Below are 21,735 nucleotides of genomic sequence, written 5' to 3'. Positions count from 1 at the left end.
TATTATTTTATTACCCTTCAGGATATAGAATGAGAGGTGGATTGATAATTATGTAGACCTGTCCCATCATCAAGTAGACTTTGCACTAACAGGAATTCCATTATATCCATTCTATTCAATGACTGTGCACTTGGCATGAGCATGAAATGGAAGATTCGTTCCCTGGCCATATATTTATTAAGTCCCTACAGGCTTGGTTTTTGGTGTGGGGAAAGAGCTGTAGACAGAATATGGAAAAATACCTTTCCTTCTCAGAGTGAGACCGACAATAGCAAAAGGGAAATACTCTGCTAGGTTATGAGTTTTTGAAGGTAGAGAGTGATGGGGATAAAGGAGGCTGTGCTCTTTCTGTAGACTGATCAGCGAAACCCTCTGTGATAAGGGGGCGTTGGAGCAGAGACTGCAGAAAGAACATGCCTTGTGAACATGTGGTTCACATGAACATGTGAACCAGCAACAGCAATTACCAGGATGGCTGGAGCTGAGTGGGTGGGAGGGGAGGAGAGGGGAAGGGATGAGACCAAAGAGGCCATGGGGACAGGTTCTGACCAGCCTTGTAGGATGAGAATCGGAGTTTGACTCTGAGAGAGATGGGGAGTCACTGAGGGACTGGTCATGGGAGCAATGGGATAGGATCCCTGTGGCTGCAGTGCGGAGAGTGGCCTCTAGGGGACCAAGGGCAGAGACAGAGGCCCAGGGAGCAGGCTGCTGCAGGGGTCCAGGTGAGCAATGATGGAACGAGTACATCTGCTGTTCCCTGGGTCGATGCCAGTCCTTTTGAATAACATGAATCTTTTCCTCTGTTGAGGTTTCTATGGAGGCTTCATTATCTAGTCATGATGCATTAAATCATTAGCCATTGGTGATTTTTCAACCTCCAGCTCCTCTCCGATCCCTGAGGTTGGGGGTCGGGCTGAACTGTGGATGGGAGGCCATGAGGGAGAGGGTAGGAATGAAAGTTGCAACCCTCCTGTCAGGCAGTGGTTTCCCCTGGCAACCAGAGCCTATTCTGGGGTACTAGGGTCTTCCCAAAAGTCAACTACTTCACATAACAAAAGGCACTTTTATTGATTTCAGCACGTAAGAAATAGCAAGGTTTGTAAGAACTCTGTGCCAGGAAATTACAAAGAACAAATTAGAAGTCACAGTATCGATATAGTGTCACAGTGTCAATATAGTTGATACTGTGACACTATATTATTATAAGTCACAGTATCAATATTATAAATCACAGTATCAAAAAAGAGGTAAATTATACAAACCACCAAATTTTCCAAGCATCCCCCTGTATTGAGTGACTGCTACTTCTTTAACAAGTACAGCTCTAACCTCTATCTAGTCTTCCCTTCTTAGAGTTAAGATACCCATTCAGAGAACTGCCCCACTTCCTGAGAGCATCCATCCAGAGCAGAGTCAGCTTCCTGAAACACACACCCCCGCCAACCAAATCACCTAACACAAGCCCACATCCTATAAGTTCTATCTAACTTTCTCTTACTGAGACATCATATTGTTTCAAAGGTGATTCCTATTCCTTGCTGCAGTGAATAATAAACCCAACTAGTTCAACTAGGAAAGGGAGTGTTTCTAGTCGTCTCTGGTTAGTTAAAAAGTACAAGCATTATCCTTATTTTATAATTAAAGAAAGTAAAGCTCAGAGATGTTGGGAAATTTGCCCAAGACTATAAGAAAGTGAGTAACAGAATCAGCACCATCTGCGTTCGTCTTTATTTAAATACTATGCTTGTTGTGGTCCCCATGCCTCACTTTCCTCGTCTGTAGTGAAGCAGATACTCTCGGTTCTCCAAAGGTGCCTCCATCCCACATCCTCCCAGAGGCAGGAGCATGAAAACATTGTCAAAGTCGCTCTACTTGGGAGAGCTGGGACCTGCTGTGTTACGAAACTCATACAGCAGCTCAGTGACATCTCCGTGTCACCATTTCCTCCCTTGAAGGATTCTTAGGATGATTAATAGAAGAATGCAGGCAAAATGCTAGCACAGAGCCAGGCACACTAAAAGGGTAGTTGCCCTTCTTTAACTGAAGTAAGAAGCCCCCTCCCCACATGTGACCTCAGGCAAGGGGATTCCTACTGCAAATGGACAACTGAGTCTCATGCTCCTTTCTTTGTTCTTCTGAGAGTCCAGGAGAACAACATCTATACCCAAATTTGACCTGGCCCAAGAAGTAAAGAAAGTAGGCTTTCATGTTGAGGTGTCTCTCACCCGGGTTTTTGTGTAGCTTGGGGTGGCCATTAAGAGGTAGATGGTGCTGTAATGGGTGTGCTTCCTATACCTGGCAGGGCCCAATCTGAGGACAGGAAAAGGGGAGTTGCCCGCTGCTCTGCAGAATAGTGAGAAGGACCAGCATCTCCGTGGACCCTAGTGGTGAAGGTTCTTAGGGGCAAACCACAGAATCCACTCCAGTTAGTTTAATTTGAATATGAATTTATTGAAATATAAGCAAGACTGTTTGAAGCCACAGAAGGAAAATGTACAACATCACTGTGAGGGAAAGGGACTTCTTTATTGAAAAGACCTCTGCCACCACTGATGCTGAGAACTGGATGCCAGAATTTCCACCTTGGCCACCCACAAGGAGAGCAGTGATGGTGGGGTGGGGGATGAAGGTAAGGATGCAGTGAGGATGTGGCTTGAGACAAGAATGCTGACATGAGGAATGTGCTCCTAAATTCATTCCTTCCTTCCTCAAATAATTATGGACCGTCTCCTTTATGCCAGGACCTGTGCTAAGTGCCAGGGATAAAGGGAAGACTTGCTCTCATGGTGCTTAGAATCCACTGGATGAGACAGAACTAAGGCAAGTAGACCCATGTTGGGAAGGAGAGAGCCAGGGTTCTGCTGAGGGGGGGGGGATGAGACGGACTCAGAAGAGACCACAGTGTTTCAGAAGCAGCCACAGCCCAGCCCCGCGTGGCTCCTCCTCGGACTTCAGAGTTTCGGGGTGGTAAAGTTCGCAGGTCCTCTGCAAAAAGAAAGGAACTTGCTGATTGACATCTCTGAAGCCCCAGACCTGGACACCGGTGACCTTGACAGATCCTAGGCTTTCCCAGAAATATGCAACCACTGTCCACCCAGGACCAGAATGACCAAAAAGAAAGAAGTGAGTTTTTCAAGCCTAGGTGGGGTGCTCAGGAGAACTTCGGACATGCTCTGTAGGGTGGCTGACTCAGTGTTCCCATCTGAAAAAAGGGGAGCTTGTGAGGAAGCTCAGGTTCTCATGACGGGGCTTCTAGGGGTGACCTTCTGCCAAGCTGGCCCGTGGAGGATGTACTCAGTGTGTGGTTTCACAGGACACTGCAGCCACTTCTCCTGGGAGGCAGCGAAGGGGAAAGATACTGTGCAGGTGTGAATGGTGGGTGGCCCCCTGAGCTCTACCTCTTTTGCTCAGCCCTTCCCCTCCCACCCTGTCCTGCCCCCTTTCTTACCCGTGCGTCCCCACATGACCACCGCAGGTCTTCACGCAGTCCTCTGCTGTCAGGAAGTTGTTCTTCTTCGCAAAGCAGCCGCCATATACAAAGATGTCGCACTGTCCAGACTTGGCGTTGTAGAAGTACCTGACCTTCCAGGCCCCGCAGGGACCCGTGTAATGAGGCTCCAGGCAGAAGGCAGGCTGAGAACCTGCTGGGATGGGAGGGGCTGTGGGTCAGTTATGAGGGCTGTCATCGCAGCTTGGTCTACAATGTCAACAACTGAAACCACCAGTTTGTCTGCAATAGAGAATGTTAGGGTTCTGGGAGCTGGTCAAATTGAAAAGGCCATTTGACAACCTGCTTTCTGGGATATTATTATTAATGTTCCTAGGTGTGACATGATATGGTAATCATGCACAAATTTATATCTCCATCATGAAGTATTTTAAGATTAATTGGTATGATGCCTTTAATTAGCTTCAAAACACTCTACCAAAAAAGAATAAAAAACGGCAGACAAGGTAAAAAATATTCGTCATATGTCAGTAATTATTGGAGCTGGTACCTGAGTTTTATAATACTATTCTCTGCACTTACTTGTATGGTAAAAAGTTTCCACCATTAATAAAAAAGTGTGAAGGAATCAGGCTGTAATGGACAAAGGCATGAAGAAAACATACCAGGGTGTTCTCTTTTGTTGCCTCACAGGGACTCTATAAATTGAATATTGACACTATATTGATACTGTGACTTATAATAAGCAACATATATATATATATATATATATATATATATATATATATTTGTTCTTTGTACTTACCTGGCACAGAGTTCTTACAAACCTTGCTATTTCTTACGTGCTGAAATCAATAAAATTGTCTTTTGTTATGTGAACTAGGTGACTTTTGGGAAGACCCTAGTACCCCAGAATGGGTTCTGGTTGCCAGGGGAAACCACTGCCTGACAGGAGGGTTGCAACTTTCATTCCTACCCTCTCCCTCATGGCCTCCCATCCACAGTTCAGCCCGACCCCCAACCTCAGGGATCGGAGAGGAGCTGGAGGTTGAAAAATCACCAATGGCTAATGATTTAATGCATCATGACTAGGTAACGAAGCCTCCATAGAAACCTCAACAGAGGAAGAGATTCATGTTATTCAAAAGGACTGGCATCGACCCAGGGAACAGCAGATGTACTCGTTCCATCATTGCTCACCTGGACCCCTGCAGCAGCCTGCTCCCTGGGCCTCTGTCTCTGCCCTTGGTCCCCTAGAGGCCACTCTCCGCACTGCAGCCACAGGGATCCTATCCCATTGCTCCCATGACCAGTCCCTCAGTGACTCCCCATCTCTCTCAGAGTCAAACTCCGATTCTCATCCTACAAGGCTGGTCAGGACCTGTCCCCATGGCCTCTTTGGTCTCATCCCTTCCCCTCTCCTCCCCTCCCACCCACTCAGCTCCAGCCATCCTGGTAATTGCTGTTGCTGGTTCACATGTTCATGTGAACCACATGTTCACAAGGCATGTTCTTTCTGCAGTCTCTGCTCCAACGCCCCCTTATCACAGAGGGTTTCGCTGATCAGTCTACAGAAAGAGCACAGCCTCCTTTATCCCCATCACTCTCTACCTTCAAAAACTCATAACCTAGCAGAGTATTTCCCTTTTGCTATTGTCGGTCTCACTCTGAGAAGGAAAGGTATTTTTCCATATTCTGTCTACAGCTCTTTCCCCACACCAAAAACCAAGCCTGTAGGGACTTAATAAATATATGGCCAGGGAACGAATCTTCCATTTCATGCTCATGCCAAGTGCACAGTCATTGAATAGAATGGATATAATGGAATTCCTGTTAGTGCAAAGTCTACTTGATGATGGGACAGGTCTACATAATTATCAATCCACCTCTCATTCTATATCCTGAAGGGTAATAAAATAATAGTCAAAAGGGGACAAGGGAAAGGGCCTTGAGACTTTACTAAGATTGCATCAGCCTTGGTCCCAGGAGCCAACTCACACAAGCATTGTGTTTCTTGCTTTCCCTGCAGTTGTTCTGCTCAGTGGTCCCATGTCTTTCTGATTAATTTTAATCCTAGAGGAATAATTATTTGACACCTAAATATTTTTTCTTGCCCAAAGAAAGTAGATAGAGACGTTTTTTTCAGATTCACACATCTTGGTGGAAAATGGACAAAATTGGCCATGAAATGTGTTTAAACTCTAAATTCATGACTGGTAAGCTGTTTGAAAACCCATGTAACGTGGTTCCCGTTTTCAAGTGAGGAAACTGCAGAAGACTTTCCCCAGGACACATGGCATGTGGGTGATAGGGTCAGGACAAGATACTATCATGTCACAACCCATCAGATAAACTACCTGATTCTGCCAGGAATTCTGAAAGTACAGGTAACTGGTAAGAGTTTCTGGCTGCAGTGTCCAACTTTCATTATTCCCCTGTCCCAAGCCTCACTGGAGCCCCCAAATCACAGGGAAGACTGAGTCTGGTTTTTCCCTGACACCAGATATGTGGTGTCTCTACCAACACCAAACAATTCCCTAAACACCCACTGGGCAACCCAGAAGGCAATTTACTTCTGATACTAAATCCATGGAATTAGTGCACATCCCACAGGTTGAGAGCTCAAGACTGTCCTCACTACAAATGCCAGCCATGTGATCCGGAGTCACTCATGCTTAGACCGACTGGCTAAAAAGCAGAGGTTCCATGACCCCACCTCCATGTTCACTAACCAATAGAAGTGGAGACAGAACTCAGGAAAACCCTTTACTTACCGTTCCCAGGTTATTATAAAGGATAAAGCTCAGGGACAGCGAAATGGAGGAGATGCGCAGGGCAAAGGGGGAGAAGAGGTGTGCGGAGGCCCCGTGCCCTAGTGGAGCGCACCCCCCCACAGCACCTCCATGTGCTCACCACCCCGAAAGCTCTCTGAACCCCAAGATTTATGGATTTTTACTGAGGTGTCAATAATAGGCATATTGATTGAGTCATCGGCCATTGGTGATTGATCTCCGTTTCAATACCCTCCCATCTCCCCAGAGATGCTGGGATGCGGGCTGTTGAAACTTGTAACCTCTAAACACATGACTGGGTTTTTTTGGAGACCAGCCCCATCCTACCGGTCTCTCCGTGGCCTTCCTTTACTCACCTCGTTACCATAAAAAAAACCCAGTAAATTCCAGGAGTTCAGGAGGTCTGTTCAGGATCAGGACAAGGATCAAATATTGATCTCACTACAGTGAAGTTCAGGAGTACGGCACTGACCAGGAACAGAGAGTCTCAGAGATGGGATCCCTGATCTGGTAGAGGTAGGCGGGATATATATTTTTTAATTTGACTTTCAATTTTTTCCCTATTGAGAGTCATGAAATGTCCCTGGAGTTAAAACTGCCCAACTTCCCAGGAGAAATCCAGAGAGGCTGTCAGCACCCACCCAACCCCTGCTCTCCAGCCCCTTCCATGGACTCCCCTCATCCCTCCCCAGCCTATAGAGGAGAGGTGAGCCGGCACTCACCTCTGGCATGGCTCTTGTGTTTACCCCCTGGGGTGCCGTCCACCAGGGTGCCAAGGAGGACCAGAAGAGCGATGGACAGGCAGAGCCGGCTCATGTTCGTGGCCTTGCAGGAGGGCTTCTGAGGAAAGCTGGGGGCTGACGGAGCTTTTCATATCCCAGCTGAGGGGTGGGACAGGCAATGAGGAGGGGAGTGAGGAAGGGGTGGAGCTGGGCTCAGTCCTGTTTATTGCGTAATCTCCCCACCTAACCTGCTTCTGCCTGCTGGAGCCAAATGCCCAGTAACAGTGCTTCTCAGACTTGACTCTGCCTGTGGGTCTCATGGAAACACAGATTGTAATTCCACAGGTGGAATTTTGTCCAATATGTTGACTCAGGGAGCATCCCAGCACCTAGCGCAGTGCATGGCAGGTGATGAGTGAATGAGAGCAAATCAAAGGACGGATAAGTGAACAGCAGTGTGTTAGCTCAGGTCCTCCTTTGCAACTCCTGCAGGTTTCATTACAGCTGGGAATTATGCACTTCACCTCCACCCCTACCACTGCCTAACTGAGAAGACAGGTGTGACACAGGACACCTTCCTGCAACCTTTGCCACAGCTTCTCAACTGGATGGACACTTGCTGTTTACCTGGCACTGGCTCAGGCAGAAGCCCTCCTGGGGATGCAACCCTCTTTTCTGGGTAGAAAAAGGAGGAAGGGGCGTGGGAAGAGGGGAAGCAGGGAGCTGAGCACGTCTCCACAGCATGACCTCCCACCGCCCCTCACCTGGTTTCAGAAACAGGAGAGCTGCCTGCCTGAGTGGACCTCAGGGGAGCTTGGAAGATCGCCTGCAATAGCCTCCGTCCTCCTGCTCTCTCCGCCAGTGGTTTTGGAACCATAGCACCTCAGTTTGGGTACCAGCTCTGCCTTTTCCTAACTTTGTGCCCTGAAGACTTAAATCTCCCAGAGTCCTGTGTTTTCAAGTGTCACATGAGGTCAATGCTGCCAACATCATGCGTTTCTGTGGAAGAAGTGGAGGCAATATACATATATTCTTCTCCCTGAGAAGTCAAAGTCCTTTGTAATAATAATAATAATAATAATAAGTCATTACAGCAGATAAAACTTAGCGTCTTCTATGTGTCAGACATTATCCTAACTACTTGACATATATTAACTCATCTAATCCTCAAAAATCTTAAAAGAGGTGATGAGGAATTTTTGATATTTCCTCATGTTACAGAGGAGGAACCTGAGATAACAAGAAATAATTTGCCTAAAGATATAGTGTAGAGAGAGTATCTGAACCCAGGGATCTGGCTTCAGAGTCTGTGCACCATGCACTCTGCTGCTTTGTAAGCTGAAACTATAGTGCACATGTGAGGGCTTACACACCACACCCACAATCTCTTCACTCACTCCCATATATTCACTCCCAGTTACAACCATGTAGCACCAATGCCCCCTCAACTCACTCGTCCACACATATTCAAGCAATCTGCCATTAACACACACACACACACACACACACACACACACACCCTGTGCTCCACTTCCAGGGTCAAGGAGAAGGGAGCTGGCTCAAGGCCCAGAAGCCCCAGGGGCAAGCCCAGCCAAATGTCAGATGGGCACACAGCTGGGTGATGAGCTGTAGAGGAGAGGAGGGGCCGTCTTCCTTGCACAAAGACACCCTTTCCCTTGAGAAGGGTGGGAGCTCTCAATACCGAGCTGCCCCCGGACAGAAAGGCATCGGGAGCGGGGTTCTCACAAAACAAGCCACTGTGTGTGGAGGGCCTACTCTCTCCTGAGACATTTCACATGTATGATTTCATTTAGCCTCATGTCGACCCTACAACATCTGGGATTCTCATCCCATTTTGCCAGCGAGAAAGCAGAGGCTCGGAGAGGTAAAGCGACTTGCTCAGGACCCACAACCAGCTGATGGCACGACTAGGATTCTAGCTCAGGAGGCCCTCTGGTCCTGCCCCTCTTCCTGTCCCAGTCTGTCCATCTGAGACCAGGTAACAGCAGACACTCCTCCCAACAGCAGGGACTCCTCTTTTGCCCCACCTCCTCTCTCATGTGTCTGTCTTTCTCTCCCAGTGTCCTCCTCTCCTGGGCCTCCTCCCTCTGGTCCAGGTTAGAGGCCCCCAGACCCAGAAGCCCCCGAGGGGCCTGTCCTCCCTCCACCTCCCACCTCCGTGCTCATGAGTGACTGAGTCTTTAGTTTCAAACCTTCCCGGCCCCTGGGGTCATCTTCAGAGAAATCACAAGGCGGGAACATCACAGGGGTTGTATTCTGGATAAAGACCAGTGAATCCAACACTGCGGGACACCAGGCTATATCTCTGTTTCTAATCCTCAGTTTTTCCCTCTGAAAAATGAGAAGCTTGGATTCCATGCTATCTAAGGCCATTTCCAGAAGTGGATGGAATGCACCTGGCAGGCAGATGATGTTTATCTTTTTGTGATGCTGTGCCCTGTGAGACGTACGTTCATATCCAAATCATGAGTGGCCACTTTCTGGCTACGTGATATAACAGCACCTCACTTTTTGGAACCACGTAGTCTTCCTCCTGAAAAGTGGTGTCATGAATACTGTTTTTTTAAGGATTATTTTAAGGATTAAAAGGAAAAGCATAAAGCAGAGGTTCAAATCTGGCTAGAATATAAGTATTGTTAGCCCATACAGTGCAATTTACAATTTGAAACATTTGCCAAGATTGAACAGTGGGGGATTCTTAAAAAAGTAAATTTCTAGTATTGTTGGGAAAAGTAAACGATCTGGCTACACAGTCCTGCAATTTAACAAGAGCTGTGAGTCTCAAAATTGAGTGAGCATCAGAATCACTTAGCTAGTTGTTCGAACACACGTTTGAGATCCCACCCTCAGAGTTTTGATCAGTAGGACAGGGGTGGTACCTAAGTATCTGCATCTAACAGGTTTCCAGAGCTGCTGACGGTGCTGCTCAAGGGATCACAGTTTGAAAACCATGAGCTAAGCTAAGTAGAGCTGCCCTCTTCTCACGAGGGGAGTGTTCTCTCCAGTTTCCATAATCCCCACCATTCCTTATTGCCGCCCCAGCCCCACTCCAAATACCTCCATCCTCAGCACTCAACTGATCTGGAATGAATTTAAAATTGTGACCTGTGGGGTGGGCTCACAGTAAGTGTTCAGTAAAAGGTAGCTTGTTCTTATTTAACAATCTTCTGAAGTAAGTATTATTATTCCTATTGTACAGATGAAGAAACTGAAGTTCATCTAGGGGAAAGTGACTTGCTGGACGAAAAACAGCTGAAAATCACAAGGAAGAACTGCCAAAACATGTCAGTCATGTGGCCCCGGTAATTTCAATGGTATAAATACACAAACACATAAACAACACACAGGCCAATCTATCTGATATTAACATAGATGATGCATCAAAGATTGTGGACACGACTTCATGAGAGTAAAATAATATTTATCAAGGAAGGGAAGAAGGGGCTTCCCTGGTGGCGCAGTGGTTGAGAGTCCGCCTGCCGATGCAGGGGACATGGGTTCGTGCCCCGGTCCGGGAAGATCCCACATGCTGCAGAGCAACTAAGCCCGTGCACCACAACTACTGAGCCTGCGCTCTAGAGTCCGCGAGTCACAATTATTGAGCCCACATGCCAAAACTACTGAAGCCCACGCGCCTAGAGCTGTGCTCCACAGCAAGAGAAGCCACCGCCATGAGAAGCCCACGCACCGCAACGAAGAGTAACCCCCACTCACCACAGCTAGAGAAAGCCCTTGCACAGCAACGAAGACCCAACGCAGCCAAAAATGAATAAATAAAATAAATTAATTTAAAATAAATAAATAAATAAATAAAAGAATGCTAGGGGGAAAAAAAGAACTACTATATGATCCAGCAATTCCTCTCCTGCGTATATATTCGGAAAAATGAAAACTTTAATTTGAAAACATACATGCACCTCAATGTTCATAGAAGCCCTGTTTACAATAGCCAAGACATGTAAACAATGCAAGTGCCCATCAACAGAGGACTGGCTTAAGAAGCGTGGCGTGAAAATAGAAGTGGACTCCCAGGATTTCCCTAGCCATCCAGTTTTTAAGACTCTATGCTTCCACGGCAGGGAACTTGTGTTCGATCCCTGGTCAGGGAACTAAGATCCCACGTGCTGCACAGTGTGACCAAACAGAGAAACAAAACAAACCAACAAAAAACAAAAAAAGAAATGGACTCACCAACTTAGAAAACAAACTTATGGTTACCAAAGTGGAAAGGAGGGGGAACAATATAATTTGGGGAATATGACAAGCACAGAGCCTGACAAATGGCCACTGTCCACTAAACGTGAGCTTGATCTCCTTGAGCTGGAGTAGGAAGCCCCTCCCCGCACATGACGACAGGGAAGGGGGTTCCTTGAGCCCTATGCTCCTTCCTTTCTCCCTCTGAGAATCCAGGAAAATAACCTGCCCCAAAGTTTGACCTGGCCCAAGAAGTAAAGGACAAAAGCGTTCATGTTGAGGTGTCTGTCACCCAGTTTTTTGTGTATACTGGAGTGGCCATTAAGAGGTAGATGTCACCATATGGGGTTGGCTTCCTATACCTGGTAGGGCCCAGTCTGAGGGCAGGAAATGGGGAGGTGCCCGCTGCTCTGCAGAAGAGTGAGAAGGACCAGCATTTCCATGAAACCTACTGGTTAAGGTTTTAGTTGCAAATAACAGAATCCACTGTAGTTGGTTTAATTATAATATGAATTGATTTAAACATAAGCCCAGACTGTTTGAAGACACAGATGTTCAACATCACTGTGGGGAAAGGGGCTTCTTTAGTGAAAAGACCACTCCCACCACCGATGCTGAGAACTGGATGCCACAAATTCTACATTTGCCAGCACAAGGAGAGCAGTGATGGTGGGGTGGAGAATGAAGGTGAGGATGCAGTGAGGAAGAAGATTAGGCAAGAATCCTGGCTTCAAATCCCAGGCTCTACAGTCACTGCAGTCATGATGAGTTTTGCTCCTGCATAATTCCTTCACAATGGGTCCATAGGTTTTATAATACTATTCTCGGTACTTGGGGTGTAGTTGCAAGTTTACACCATTAAAAAAGAAAATGTGAAGGAATCATGCTGTCATGGAGAAAGGCGTGGAAGAAAACACACCAGTGTGTTTACATTGATTTACTCATGGGGACTGGAAAAATGGACTATTGATGGAATATTGATATTGTGACTTATATAAAAATATTAATTTCATCTTCATCCCATTTCTGGCACAGAGCTCCTAAAACTGTTGGAATTTTCTAAGAGATGAGAGCAAAAAGGGACATTTTTATCATGTGAGGGAGGTGACTTTTATAAAGCCCCAACCTAAGCCAAGAATGGGGATTGGTTGCCAGGGGAACCAAGTGCCTCATTAGGGGGTGGGAATTTTCATTCCCACTTTCCCCCTTTCCCTGCCCCCACACCTCAGGGAGGGGAGAGGGGTTCGAGGCTGAATCAATCACAATGGCTAAAGATTTAATGACTCATGATTTGTGATGAAGCCTCCATAGAAACCTCAACAGAGCAAGTCATACATGTTATTCAAGAGAACTGGGATCAACCCAGGAAACATAGGTGCTTGCTCCATCAAGGCTCACCTGGACCACTGCAGCAGCCTGCCCATGGTCTGTCTCTGCCCTTGACCCCTTGAGGCCACTCCCACACTGCAGCCACAGGGATTCTGTTATAACTTGAGTCCTAGCCCATTGGTCGCATAATCAGTCCCTCAGTGATGCCCCATCTCTCTCAGAGTCAAATTCTGATTCATATAAAGGCTGGTCAGGACCTGCCCCCATGGCCTCTCTGCCTCATCCCCTTCCACTCCCCTCCCCTTCACCTACTCAGCTCCAGCCACCCTGGTCCTGACTGAGGCTCAAACACACTAGGCAGGTTTTTCTGCAGCCTCTGCTCAACGCCTCCTTATCACAGAGGGTTTCACTGACCCTCTACAGAAAAGCACAGCCTCCTGTATCCCCATCACTCTCTTTCTTCAAAACGCTTAGCAAGACCTGCCATAATATTTTCCCCTTTCTTTATAGTCTGTCGTTCTCCTAGAAAGCAGATTATTTTACTATGTTTTGTTTACAGCTGCTTCCCTACAACATGACCTATGCTTTTTAGGGATAAAAAGCATAAATATTTGATAACTATTTGTCAAGGGAATGAATCTCCCATTTCATACTCATGCCAAGTGCACCATCATTGAAGAGACTGCATATAGTAAAATTCCTGTTAGTCTATTTGATGATGGGGCATGTCTATATAATTATGAGTCTACCTCTAACATTCTATATCCTGATAAGAAAATAAAATAATAGTCTGAAGGGGGGCAAGGGGAAGGACCTAGAGTTTTGACTAATACTGTACCAGCCTGGAGAAAACAGTCTTCTCCCCACGAGCAAACTCACGGAAGTGCTGCACTTCTTGCTCTCCCTGAAGTTGCCTAAAGAAGGGAAGAAGTTTAGCCGTCACTGAACTTTCTGATTAATTTAATAATAGAGAAATGATCATTATTATTATTATTATTTTTTGCTGTATGCGGGCCTCTCACTGTTGTGGCCTCTCCCGTTGCAGAGCACAGGCTCCGGACGCGCAGGCTCAGTGGCCATGGCTCACGGGCCCAGCCGCTCCGCGGCATGTGGGATCTTCCCGGACCGGGGCACGAACCTGTGGCCCCTGCATCGGCAGGCAGACTCTCAACCACTGTGCCACCAGGGAAGCCCGATCATTATTTGACCCATAAATTTATTTTGGGGGCCTTGGCGAGGAAACGTAGGTAGACAAGTCTTTCAGACTAAGAAATTTTGGTGGAAAATGGCCATCACTGACCATGAAATGGGTAAATTCTTTATACTCATGATTGGTAATCCTTTCAAAGAAGTCATGTGACATGGTCATGTTCAGGTGAGGAAACTACAGATGACTGGTAAGGACTTCTGAGTGCACTCTCCCACATACAATAGTCCCCTGTCCCCAGACCTCACCCCAGCCACAAATTATAGAGAAGAGTGTGTCCGGGTTTTGTCCCTGACTGCAAATATGTGGTATCCCTAACAACACCCACTGGGCGGCCCACAAGTCAATTCACTTCTGACATTAAATCTGCAGAGGGACCCCACACCCCACAGGTTGAGGGCTCAGTCCCTGAGGACGGCCCCCACTTCAGGTGCCAACACAAGTCCCGGGGTCACCCATACACATGACCAACTGGCTATAAATTATGAATTCAGAGGTTCCATGACCCCACCTCCCATATTCAGTAATCATTAGAACAACTCACAGAACTCAGGAAAGCCCTTTACTTACTGTCCCCAGTTATTATAAAAGATAAATCTCCGGGACAGCACTATGGAGGAGATGCATAGGGCAAACGGGGAATAGAGGTGTGCCGAGCCTCCATGCCCTCTCAGAACACCCCCCACAATAATCCCTTGATGTGTTCACCTCCCCTGAAGCCCTCTGAACCCAGTGTTTATGGGTTTTAATTGAGGGTTTGAGGTAGGCAATTTGATTGAATTGTTGGCCGTGGGTGACTGAACCCTACCTCAGTACACTCTCCTCTCCCCAGAGGGGCTGCGGGTTGAAGGTTCTAACCCTCTAATCACCAGGTGGGATCTTCCGGAGTCCAGTCCCATCCAGAAGCTATCTAGGGTCCCATCCCTGACTCCTCTCATGACCTTCGAAGACAGTAAATTCCAAGAGTTTCAGGAGGCCTGGGCCATGAACTAGGACAAGGATCAGATGTGAATCTTTTCTTTACATTAAAGTGAGGTTCAGGGACAAGGCAGTGACCAGGAACAGAGGGTCTCAGAGATGGGGTCCCTGGTCTGGTATGGTTCAGTGGGTTCCTTTTTTTAAAAGCTGAAACATAATGATTCCTTTTGAGAGTCATGAAATGTCCCTGGAGTTCCAACTGCCCAACTTCCCAGGAGAAATCCAGAGAGGCTGTCAGCACCCACCCCACCCCTGCTCCCCAGCCCCTCCCATGGACTCCCTTCATTCCCTCCACCCACTCCCCAAGCCTGTAGAGGAGAGGTGAGTCAGGACTTACCCTGGACCTGGTTGCTGGTTTCACCTTCCAGGGTGCCAGCCAACAGGGTGCCCAGGAGGACGAGAAGGGCTGCAGAGAGGCAGAGAGCCGGCTCATGTTCGTGGCCTTGCAGGAGGGCTTCTGAGGAACGCTGGGGGCTGACAGAGCTTTTCACACCCCAGCTGAGGGGTGGGACAGGGGATAAGGAGGGGAGTGAGGAAGGGGAGGATCTGGGGTCAGTGCTGTTCATGCGTATCTCCCCACATAACCAGGCTTCCTGCCTCTGCCTGCTGGGGCCAAATGCCCAGTAACAGCATTTCTCAAACTTGACTCTGCCTGTGGGTCTCGTGAAAACACAGACTGTGATTCCACAGGTGGAGTATTTGTCTGATTTGTTCCTCACGGAGCATCCCAGCACCTAGAGCAGCGCATGGCATGTGATGGCCTGTCAGTGGGTCAATGAGAGCAAATCAAAGGATTGATAAGTGAACAGCAGTGTGTTAGCTCAGGTCCTCCTCTGCAGCCTCCTACAGGTGTCATCACATCTGGGCAACCATGCCCTTCATCCAGACTTCCCTGATGGTGCAATGGTTAGGAATCCGCCTGCCAATGCAGGGGACACAGGTTTGATCCCTGGTCCGGGAATATTCCAGATACCCCGAAGCAACTAATCCCCTATACCACAACTACTGAGCCTGCGTGCCACAACTACTGAAGCTTGTGCACCTAGAGCCCGTGTTCCACAACTGGAGAAGCCACCGCAATGAGAAGCCCATGCACCCCAATGAAGAGTAGTCGCCACTCGCCACAACTATAGAAAGCTTGTGCGCAGCAACGAAGACCCAATGCAGCCAAAAATAAATAAATAATTTATTAAAAATTTATTTTAACTTATTTATTTTATTTTAAATAATTAATTATAATTATTTAAAATTAATATATTAATATATTTATATTTTATATTATATTATATTAATATTTATATAAATTATATATATTATATATTTATATATTATATATAAATTTTATATATTTATATTTAATAGTATATATAAATAATATTTGTATATTTATATATAATATTAATATATTTATATATATAATATAATATAATATAATTAATAATAAATGAAAATATTTAAAATAATTATTTAAAAATTATTCACCCCTCACCGTAACCCCACCTACCTCGGAAGAGAGCTGTGACACAGGACTGCTTCCTGCAGCCATGGTGGCAGCATCTCAACTGGATGGATAAAAGCTCTTTACCTGGCACTGCTCCAGAGGATGGTGAGCTGGGGGAAGACTATCTCCATCCGGGGCACAAACCCTGATTTTCTGGGTAGAAAAAAGAAGAAGGGGCGTGGGAAGAAGGGAAGCAGGGAGCTGAACACGCCTCCACAGCACGACCACTTACCACCCCGCACCTGGTTACACCAACAGGAGAGCTGCCTGCCTGAGTGGACCTCAGGGGCTGGAGTGATCTGTGGGGAGCTAGGAAGACCACCTGCAAGCCCCCCTTCTCCTGCTCTCCCCCAGTGGTTTTGAGTTCAGAGGAACTCAGTTTGCTTCCCAGCCCTGCCTTTTCCTAACTTTGAGACCTGGGGCCAGAGATTTCCCAGAGCCCCGTGTCTTCAGGTGCCACAGGAGATCCCTGCTGCCCACGTTGTGCGGTTGCTTTGGAAGCAGTGGAGGCAACAGACATATACTCCTTCCCCCTGCAAAGTCAGTGCTTGTAATAAGGATAATAAGTAATGACAACAGTTAGTTCCTTCTTGACCTATATTAACTCATCTAATCCTCAAAATAATCCTAAAACAGGGGACAAGGAACTGTTACTATTTCCTCATGTTACAGATGAGGAAACTGAGGTAATAAGAAGTTAAGTAATTTGCCTAAGGTCATACAGGGTAGAGACAGGATTTGAACCCAGGAATCTGGCTTCAGGTCTGTGTGTCATGCACTCTGCTGCTTTGTAAGCTGTAAAGTACAGTGCTGGTGTGATGGCTTACACACCTCCAATCTCTTCACTCACTCCCACTTACCACCATGTAGCACCAACCCCCCCACCACTCATCCACACACAGACACGCATTCTTCCGCTAACACACACACACACACACACACACACCCTGTGCTCCACTTCCAGGGTCAAGGAGAAGGGAGCTGGCTCAATTCCCAGAAGCCCCAGGAGCAAGCCCAGCCAAGTGTCAAAGAGGCACACAGCTGGGTGATGAGCTGCAGAGGACAGGAGGGGCCGTCTTCCTGGCACAAAGTCACCCTTTCCCTTGAGAAGGGCAGGAGCTCTCAATACCGAGCTGCCCCCGGACAGAAAGGCATCAGGAGCGGGGTTCTCACAAAACAAGCCACTGTGTGTGGAGGGTCTCCTCTCTCCTGAGACATTTCACATGTATGATTTCATTTAGCCTCATGTCGACCCTACAACATCTGGGATTCTCATCTCATTTTGCCAGCGAGAAAGCAGAGGCTCGGAGAGGTAAAGCGACTTGCTCAGGACCCACAACCAGCTGATGGCACGACTAGGATTCTAGCTCAGGAGGCCTTCTGGTCCTGCCCCTCTTCCTATCCCAGTTTGTCCATCTGAGACCAGGGAACAGCAGAGACTCCTCCCAACAGCAGGGACTCCTCTTTTCTCCCCCCTCCTCTCTCATGTGTCCATCTGCCTCTGGCTTTCTCTCCCAGTGTCCTCTGGCTTTCTCTAACCTGGTCCAGGTTAGAGGCCTCCGACCCAGAAGCTGCCCCCGATGAGGCCTCTAATTACAAACCTTCCCGGCCCCTGCGGGCATCTTCAGAGAAATTACAAGGCGGGAACATCACAGGACATGGGGGACCCACGTCATTTACACAAGAGCCCTGGCCCAATAGTTTGAGTTTCCTGCTCCCTTCTGCGAGTCCCAGCTCCTGAGGGGCCTGAGGCAGCCACCTTTGCCATCGCTAAGAAACAGGCCCATCAGAGCTGAATGACATAGGTGTGTAGATGTTTGTATAAAGGAGGGACCCGGTGCTGGAAAAAGAACTGGGGAAGGCTTCTGAATAACTAAAAGCCAGAATTTTACTGAAGTTACCTATCAGGCAGCCTCGGTTTTGATATCTCATCTAATGGGGAGTCTACTATCACTTGGGCAGCAGGTGCCAGCTGGCAGCATTCATCATTAGAACACCCCTTTGTCCCATTGAACCAATAACAGCTCCCCCCCTTCCTTCTGACCCTACTTTGTCACTTCGGTCTTGACTCTACTTTCAATAACACAATTGACCCATTCTAGGTTTTTGTCCTAAGACAGTTCTACAGAGACGTGGACATGGCAATCAAAGCGGTTCCCCTGTCTCCCACAAAGTGTCTTTTAGGGATCCAGTGGTTAAGACTCCACGCTTCCACTGTAGGGGGCACAGTTTCAATCTTTGGTTGGGGAACTAAGATCCCACGTGCCATATGCACGGCAAAAAAAAAAGTGTCTTTTAGATTTTTATGCAGTATTTGCTGAGTCCCCGCCATCAGCTTCAGCTTCTTAGGCCTCAAAGTTCGGGGAATCCCTCTTTTTCACTTCCGACAATTTATGCAGATGTTGATAGGATGGCACCCACCCTCAGGAGGTGCCCCATCACTGGGTTGGAGGAGAGAGGTTAGTGTCAGAAGAAGAGGCTGGTCAGTAAGGTCAGAGCTCCCAACTCATCCTCCGGCTAGCTTTCCCCATTTGGGCAGGAACAAGGAAATCAGATACTGTGGAAATATGAGCTAGTGAATGAAGATGACTGAGAGGAGAGGGTAGGAGTAGATGGTGGGCAGGGGTCCATGGCTCAGGGAGGTATTTCCCAGGATGCACCTCTCTTCTAGTTTATTATAAGACCTTTCAGGTGCAAGGGATTATGGGATAACTTGTTCAGATTCCAGTGGGTCCCCACCGAAGGGAGGTCCCTGCTCTCCCAAGTGGAACCAGTTTGACAATATTTTCATGCCCCTGCCTCTGGGACGACGTGAGCTGGAGGGGCCCTTGTAGAGCAGAACCTAAATACCTCACTACAGATGAGATAATTGAGGCCTAGAGCCTTCAAATAGCAGGGCTTATTAAATAAGAGAACACTAACAGAGCTGCTCTGTCTTCACTACTTTGAAGTCTTGGGCAAATTTCTCAACATCTCTGAGCTTCACTTTCCTTCTATAATAAAGAAGGATAATGCTTATACCTTTCAATATCTCCAGCCACAAACCACCTGAAACACTCCTGTTCCTAGCTGAATGAATCATGTTTATTACACACCCTGGGGAACTATAGGGCCTCTCCTTAAGTGGATTTTAGGAAGGATTTATAGGAGGTGGGCTTGTGTTAGGTGATTTGGGCGCGGTGTTTCAGGAAGCTGGCTCTGCTCTGGATGGAAGCTGTCAGGAAGTGGGGCGGCTCTCTGAATGGGTATCTTTATCTTAACTCTAAGAAGGGAAGACTAGATAGAGGTTAGAGCTGTACTTGGTAAAGAAGTAGCAGTCACTCCGTATAGGGGGATGCTTGGATATTTTGGTGGTTTGTATAATGTAGCTCATTTTGTCAGTGTTCAAACATCATTACTGAATGTCCTATTTTTGTCTTGATCTTTCATGGACACAGAATGGCCTTGTCTGATGTTGAAGGTTTCTGAAATATTTCTGTTGAGGAGGAGAACATAAGGCCCACTGTAATGTCAGCTCAGATCTTAGAACTCAGAGGTTGCTTTTCTCTTTCTCTATCAGTCTCATAATGTTAGGATGAGAATTAAAAACATATATTTGTTAAATGCTTTGTACAAGTATTGGCAGAGTAAACTTTTAGTGAATGTGTGATCAGATAATGGTAAGAGAACACTATAAATATTTAAGTTATTTAATTATTATTAATGATTATTAATCTATAACAGTGTAATGGGAAAATGAGTTGGTATTCATGAAAAGAGTTTGGTTTCAATAACTCACTGTGTTGCGTGTGATCTTGGGCAAGTCACTCCACCTCTCTGAGCCACAGATTCTTTCTTTGTAAAAGAGGATGATGGTATCTGCCTTAAGAAATCCCCAGGTTTGGGCCCTTTTGAGGACCATGTTGATTAGGCTGCTAAAGTTCTTTGCACACCACTTACCAAAGCAAAGAGTCTAGAAGCACATAGAGTTTTAGTTTCCTTAGCTCTGGACTACTTTTTAAATGTGCTATCGACTGTAGAAAAGAAAGGACAAATAGCATTGATTGTTGCAGTGTCCCCTTCTAGAAGTCCGCCCTCAGGAAGTTCCCCCAGTGCCAGAGGAGAGCCACAGTCTCTCTTCCAAATAGGTCTCCTTCTTCGTCAGAGGTAACCGAAAGCCCTCTTGCTTCAGTGACTGACCTTACCCCGGTCCTGCCCTTTCCCCCCCCACCACGTTGCCGTTAATTGACCCCCTGGTCATGGAGCTAAGTGTTAACTGTCATATAGCTCACTATTGTTCTCATTACAAGGACTTTGACTTTTCAGGGAGAAGAAATATGTCTGTTGCCTCCACTGCTTCCACAGCAACCCCATGACGTGGGCAGCACGGACCTCATGTGGCACCTGATGACACTGGGGCTCTGGGAGATTTCTGGCCCCGGGTCACAAAGTTAGGAAAAGGAAGAGGTGGGACGTAAACTTAGGTCCTCTGATCCCAAAACCACTGGTAGAGAGACCAGAGTGGGGGGTGACTTGCAGGCGATCTTCCAAGTTCCCCTGAGATCCACTCCAGCCCCTGAGATCCACTCCAGCCCCTGAGATTCACTCAGGCAGGCAGCTCCCCTGTTGGCGAAACCAGGTGAGGGGTGGTGGGATGTCATGCGGTGGACACGTTTTCAGCTCCCTCCTTCCCCTCTGCCCACGCCCCCTACTCCTTTTTCTACCCAGAAAAGCAGGATCTCTGCCCCAGATACAGAAGGCCGTCCTCCAGCTCAGCCTCTGCCTGGACCAGTGCCAGGTAAACAGCATGCCTCCAGGCAGTTGAGATGCTGCCACAATGGTTGCAGGAAGGTGTCCTGTATCACAATTGTCTTCTGAGTTAGGTGGGGATGGGGCATTGGTGCCCAGATGTGATGACACCTGCAGGAGGTTGAAAATGAGGACCTGAGCTAACACACTGCTATTCACTTATCTGTCCTTTGATTTGCTCTCATCCACCCACTGACCGGCCATCACATGCCATGCACTGCTCTAGGTGATGGGACACTCCATGAGGAAAAAATCAGACAAATAGTCCACCTGTGGAACCACAGTCTGTGTTTCCACAAGACCCACAGGCAGAGTCAAGTTTGAGAAGAGCTGTTACTGGGCATTTGGCCCCAGCAGGCAGAGGCAGGAAGCCTGGTTATGTGGGGAGATGCGCATGAACAGCACTGACCCCAGATCCTCCCCTTCCTCACTCCCCTCCTTATCCCCTGTCCCACCCCTCAGCTGGGGTGTGAAAAGCTCCGTCAGCCCCCAGCGTTCCTCAGAAGCCCTCCTGCAAGGCCACGAACATGAGCCGGCTCTCTGCCTCTCTGCAGCCCTTCTCGTCCTCCTGGGCACCCTGTTGGCCGGCACCCCAGGGAGTGAAACCAGCAACCAGGTCCAGGGTAAGTCCTTGCTCACCTCTCCTCTACAGGCTGAGGGGTTGGAGGGATGAGGGGAGTCCATGGAAGGGGCTGGGGAGCAGGGGTGGGGTGGGTGCTGACAGCCTCTCTGGATTTCTCCTGAGAAGCTGGGCA

The 21,735-nt window shown here is 47.5% G+C and overlaps 1 protein-coding gene and 1 pseudogene across 1 annotated transcript; one reads left to right on the top strand and one right to left on the bottom strand.

Moving 5' to 3' along the window:
- The window catches only part of LOC132476897 (WAP four-disulfide core domain protein 2-like), a 60,057-nt pseudogene extending 39,008 nt beyond the window's left edge, over positions 1-21,049 (top strand).
- Positions 3,190-7,056, bottom strand: LOC132476010 (serum basic protease inhibitor-like). The gene is made up of 3 exons (XM_060077716.1): positions 6,963-7,056; positions 3,449-3,641; positions 3,190-3,202 (listed from the first exon to the last, which is right to left on the bottom strand). Exons 1-3 carry the CDS (start codon positions 7,054-7,056, stop codon positions 3,190-3,192), a joined length of 300 nt encoding a protein of 99 aa, XP_059933699.1.
- Positions 21,050-21,735: the final 686 nt, after the last annotated feature.

This window comes from Mesoplodon densirostris, chromosome 16 (assembly GCF_025265405.1).
Source record: "Mesoplodon densirostris isolate mMesDen1 chromosome 16, mMesDen1 primary haplotype, whole genome shotgun sequence".
NCBI classification, from domain to species: domain Eukaryota; kingdom Metazoa; phylum Chordata; class Mammalia; order Artiodactyla; family Ziphiidae; genus Mesoplodon; species Mesoplodon densirostris.
The sequence above is the reverse complement of the archived record's forward strand: the minus strand, read 5'-3'. Positions and strand labels throughout refer to the sequence as shown.

Excerpts from the sequence above, each read along its gene's own strand:
- LOC132476010 (XM_060077716.1), bottom strand. The coding sequence starts at position 7,056 with ATGAGCCGGCTCTGCCTGTCCATCGCTCTTCTGGTCCTCCTTGGCACC. Across the intron at positions 3,642-6,962 it reads ACACAAGAGCCATGCCAGAG|GTTCTCAGCCTGCCTTCTGC; the intron begins GTGAGTGCCGGC and ends CCATCCCAGCAG.